Here is a 5,243-nt window from a genome sequence, read left to right on the forward strand (position 1 = left end):
TGAGGGGAGCCAGGGAACCCCACTATAAACCTGAAGAACCAGCTGCCTCTGTCTCCCTCTCTGCATCAACATGGTACTGGATGAGGGGAACGCAAATGACAAGAACCCACAACATGATCACATGGGGCAGGTCTATGAGCAGCCTTGTCTGTGTGATGCTCAGCTCTGGGCTCAGCGCAGGCTCCCCTCACAGGAGACTGTGGCCTCTGTGGTCTCCTGAAGACCTCCTTTCAAACAGTTCTCTTCCCTTTAATATTGAAGTGATTGTCAACACCGTACTGGCCTTTCCAGGTTTCAGGACATGGCTAATAGCAGTCTACAGGGGCTGACAGCAAATGACCCTAGAGCTGTCATTTCTCTTAAGTTATGTGAGTTTGTCACAGCCAGATGTCTCTTCACTCTTTAAGGGAACACACATGGCTGTCCCCACAAGGTCCTGCTATGTGCTTTCCAGAGGGAGCAGCCAGTGGTGCAGGCAGGGTGCGAGTGGTCATGTCAGAGCCCTCTCGCCTTCCCCAGGCTTCCTCCATGGCTGTGAGCTTCACTGTGCTTCCCAACTAAGCTAAAGTGCAGATTCTTAGAAACCCTGTCCCAAAGCCAAGACACTCAAAAGCCCGCCGCTAACGGACACAGGCACAGACAGGGAAGCATTTCCCAGGACAGAACACAATGGCAGCTTATTTTCTGAGGCCTCCCTGAAAACACAGAGCAGTTTCTTTTCTTTTTTTAAACTCAATTTCCACTAATAAGATTTTTATTGAAAAAAATCAAATATATACCTGCAACACCTGTTCTTTCTGGACATATCTAAGTAACTCTGAGGACTCCCACTAAGGAGTCACACAGCGAAGACGTCCACGATGCCCAGTGCTGGACGCACATGTGTGGCTGTGTGGACAGTGGCCTGCAGCAGCTAGCTGCAGCCTCATGAGGGCAGCAGGAAAGCCAGAGTCCAGGGCAGAGCGGGCAAAGGCGGTCACTGACTGGACCCGTGACAGCTCAGCTGGTCTGGCCAGACCACTTTACTTTGTCGAAATGCCCATTTTTTGACTTAATTAATTAAAGCCGCACCCAGCACAAGATCCAGAGCACGTGTACGGACGGACAAGCACAGGCCCCTCCTTTTCGTTTGGAGCCCGCGGAGCTCTCCTCGTCTGGTCATGAGAAAGCGGGTACCTGGCTAGAACGTGCGTTGGGTCCAGCACAACAGTGCCGAGTTAGCCCAGTGTCCTCTGTCCTGCAACAGCCAGTCACCTCCCTTCCTGGGAGATGAAGTGACCAAACCCCAGCCCTGAGAGGGGTCTCCTCAAGCCAGTTCATCCAGGTTCACGCTGGGGATTGGGTCTCGCCAGTAGCAGAAGGAGCTGAACTCTGGGCATGGAAAGGCGGAGTTCTGTTCTTTGTTGAGAAGAGGAAACACGTGCTCCACAAGCTCGCTCAGCCGGTGGTACCTGGAGGATGGGACAGAGACCAAACACAGGCTGTTAGGTCAAAATCCACCACTGAGCGTGTTGCTGGCTGCAACACCAGCTCAGAAACAGGCTCTGGGGTGCTGCCCAGGGCAGAGGACAGGAAGTTCTCACAAAGAACAACCATCAACGACTGCCCCCTTCACCACCTTCTTTGGAGAGCAAACACCCAGACAAAGGGGAACTTCCAAACATCTGAAGGAGACCTGCCACTGGCAACCCAGTAACCCAGTCTGGTAACACCATCTCCCCTAGCTCCGCGCTGGGCTCTGGCACCACCTGGGAAGGTGAAATGTACTCACGATGACTTGTTTCCTTTGGTCCTTTCCTGTATTAACTCCCCCTTGGGGTTTACAGTGAATATTCTACAATCTGGAACGCCCACTTGCGTGTAAGCATACACATCCTGCAGAAGAGAGGTGTGGTGAATGGGGATGGGGATCAGAAGAAGCTTCTGCTCAGAGATGCTCTATGGAAAACATGGCAGCAGATACAAACTATAGTCATGTAAACGCAGATCTGAGGAGGAGAGGCCTCAGGCAATATGAGGCTCTGGAAAGACCCCGGGGCCATGCTCAGAACCCCTGAAATCATGGTGGAGAGTACTGGAGAAGTGATGTTACAGACGACACAGAGAACTTCCTGAACCAAAGTCCTGGGGCAGGTCTACACGGCCAGGACTTCCCCAAATGCTGGAGGAGTCTGAGATCAAGAAAGGGAAAAGCTACTAAGCAGACGTGGCATGCACTGTGTTAATTTATAAATTATGATATGGATATAAACCAGAAAGCACATGTGTCTCTATTCTAGCTCCCAAATCAGAGAAAGGAGACACTTACATTTGGGCGGTTTCCAAACGCAGCATAGAAGGGCTGCTTGGTCGGGGCAAACAAGTTCTTGATATCATTTAGACATTCAATTTTAAACTTCTCTGGTTTCTTTTCTATCACTTCCCTAGGAGAGAAAATACACAATCCTAAAACACACACATACAACCATAAAATATAAACACAGACACTATTAAAATACAAAGCACTCATGTTCCTTTGCTGGTGCCCATCCTGGAGAGATTTCTGTGCTCAGACCATCTAATTTTCTAATCCTTCATAACTTTCTCTTCTTTCTTTTTCAACCCATAAATATGATGACTAAGAAAATGCTGAATGATGGGGTTTAGAATAGGAAAGAAACTTGACAACTCCTAAAACTTGACTTTTCTTCACCCTATTTGACCAGCTAGGTGGGAGCCAGGTGCTGAGAACTGAGAGGAAAAAGATGTGCCGAAACAGACACTAAGACTTGCACGGGAGACCCCGGCCACAGTACACTCCATTCTGGGAGGCTGGGCTGGCGTGAGCTGCCTCCCATGGACACAGTGGCCTTGCTGGGACAGGTACCTGTGGAAGGCGGAGAAGAGGCTACTGGGGGACAGCATCAGAGGGCCCCGAGGCAGGATTGTGCCCTTGTCGTTGACCCAGTGGAGGTAGCCACGGGTCATGTCAGCCATGCCGATGGCGCGGGCGGAGCAGTACAGAAACTTGTAGCCATTCCTGAAAGAGAATGCAGAGGCTCAGCTTTTGTGCTCTGACCAAGAAGAAAACGTGCTTTTCTTTGATCCTCTCATTACTGTGAATGTAACAGAAAGTAAGAATTAAAAAGACCTCAACTTCCCATGGAAAATACTATGAGGAAAAATAGAAGTCTACAGAAGAAAAAATTAGGCTAAATTTATGTCAAAAAAGAAATTTAGTAACTAGTCTATAAAAGTCAGATTATAGCAGAGACAAAAACCTAGAGCTATCTTTAAAATTAGGAAGATGAGACACACAGGGCCCTATTTCTAAGGGCATATTGCAGAACGTCAGCCATTCTTTAAGATAAGGAATAAAATCATACCAAGGTAAGGTCCTAAATGTCCGATTCTGGGATGCTGGACTAACGCTTAGGACATGCTCACTTGAACTACAAGGTGTCAGGACCCACAAAGGCCACAACACAGCTTTCCCTTGGAGAGCATGTGACAAGCGATCTGAGGGTCTGCAATGTGCTTGTGGGATTCCCACTTCTATCTGGAAAGTACCACCTACATGAGGCTGAGAGGAGCTGGTTGTCTGGATCCAAACCCTGCCCGGAAAGGAAAGGAGGGAAGAAGTCCAGTCACAGTGCGGTGACAGCAGGAGGGGTGTTTGGGAGCTGAGGGCCTGGCTGATAGACCCTAGGCGGTGCAGCTCACACATGACCTTACACGCATGGGGGGTGGGAGCAGAGAATGGGTGAACTATTCTTGTGTGTTATCACAACATGTGCCCACCATCATGTAGGAGAACTGTTTCCTCTATGTTCTTCCTTGTTAGGTACTGCCTAGCGGAAGGGTCTCATAATCCAGCAAATTTTCAGAGGCAGTCTATTTGCATGGGAGGAAACTGCCTATCTTTCTCCTGTGGAGCAGCTGGTACAAACCATGTGCCTTTGGACTGACAGCACAGATCCTTATCACTAAGCCACCAGAGCACTCTGCTTCTCCTATGCATGCAACTACTGCTTAAGCAATAAATTAAAAATTTAAAAAGGTCTAGTTGTGTACACAAACACACACACACACACACACACACACACACACAGAGAGAGAGAGAGAGAGAGAGAGAGAGCGAGTTCTGGCTATGCTCAGCTCCAGAGTGAATACTCTTGGCACCAGCAGTCAGGAAACCAAAAGATGAATTGTACTGGAAAGTCTGCTGTCAGGGACCTCTCCAAATTGCTAAAGAGTAATGATGTCAGTGGTTGAGGGACTCAGCTGAGCCTGATCCAGGCCATGGTCTTTGCAATTACTTGCTATGTATCAGAGAGCTGGACAGTGACTAAAGATGACAAAAGAAGAATCTAAGCCTTTGAGCTGTAGTGCTGGAAAAAGTACTGAACATAACATGACCGTCAAGAGAACAAATAGGTCTATAATGGAGAGGATGCAACCAAATTTTTCCTTGGAGGCAAGGATTTTGAAGGTTCATCTCATATACTTTGGGCACATGGCTAGGAGGGGTGGGAAAAGCAGGAGAGGAAGACCCTGGAAGAGATGGACTGACGCAGTAACTGGGGTTATGGGGAGAGTAGGTGTGTTGGAGTCAGTGAGACTAATTCAGGATAGGGCAGGCTTCAGAGCTATTGTACATAAGGTCATGATTAGTTGCAGGTAACTCAATGCACATTACTACAACATAATCATAATTCCCTTCACAGATTTGTGAGGCTCTAATAAGACAGTTGGTAAAACTCATCCCTCAACTGTAGGCACACTGCACACGCTCCCTAAGGGTGGCTGTCATGGCTACAGGAGGAAAGCAGGGCAGCTGGACTACATACACACAGTTTTTGTACATTGCCTGATGGAGTTCATTGTTCTAGTTCTCCATCAATGTGAATTCCAGCGCAGGAGCGCCACTTCGTACTGGCGCACACTTACTCATTGATGGAATGGTAGAGCTTTGCTATGCCCTGGTGAGTCCAGTCTTTACCCAGTTGCGGGAGGATCTGGCCCAAAGCATCAGACCTGAGGAGAGGGAACAAAGAAGAAAAGGTGATTAGATATCAAATCTATAAAGTCACATTTAAATTCCTCCCCACCTAGAACCAGAAGAAGATAAAATAGAGGAGTAGGATCTTCTAAGAATCAAATCCCTATGCACATCCGAAAACTTCTCCAACAGGGTAAAAAGGAAAGCCACCAACTGGGAAAAAGTATTTGGGAATGACATTAAGAGATAAGGGACTTATATC

The 5,243-nt window shown here is 48.0% G+C and overlaps 1 protein-coding gene across 1 annotated transcript in view; it reads right to left on the reverse strand.

Annotated features, from left to right (window-relative positions):
* Positions 1 to 1,306: 1,306 nt before the first annotated feature.
* LPIN2 (lipin 2) overlaps positions 1,307 to 5,243 on the reverse strand; it is a 35,535-nt gene continuing 31,598 nt past the window's right edge. Inside the window, exons 15-19 of the mRNA XM_006891388.1 lie at positions 4,930 to 5,016; positions 2,867 to 3,019; positions 2,309 to 2,423; positions 1,772 to 1,875; positions 1,307 to 1,451 (exon numbers count right to left, since the gene is read on the reverse strand). Of these exons, the coding sequence (XP_006891450.1) occupies positions 1,307 to 1,451; positions 1,772 to 1,875; positions 2,309 to 2,423; positions 2,867 to 3,019; positions 4,930 to 5,016 (604 nt within the window). The remainder of the gene's footprint in view (positions 1,452 to 1,771; positions 1,876 to 2,308; positions 2,424 to 2,866; positions 3,020 to 4,929; positions 5,017 to 5,243) is intronic.

The sequence above is a fragment of the Elephantulus edwardii genome, unplaced genomic scaffold, assembly GCF_000299155.1.
Source record: "Elephantulus edwardii isolate Elephantulus edwardi_28Jun2011 unplaced genomic scaffold, EleEdw1.0 scaffold00097, whole genome shotgun sequence".
Classification (NCBI taxonomy): domain Eukaryota; kingdom Metazoa; phylum Chordata; class Mammalia; order Macroscelidea; family Macroscelididae; genus Elephantulus; species Elephantulus edwardii.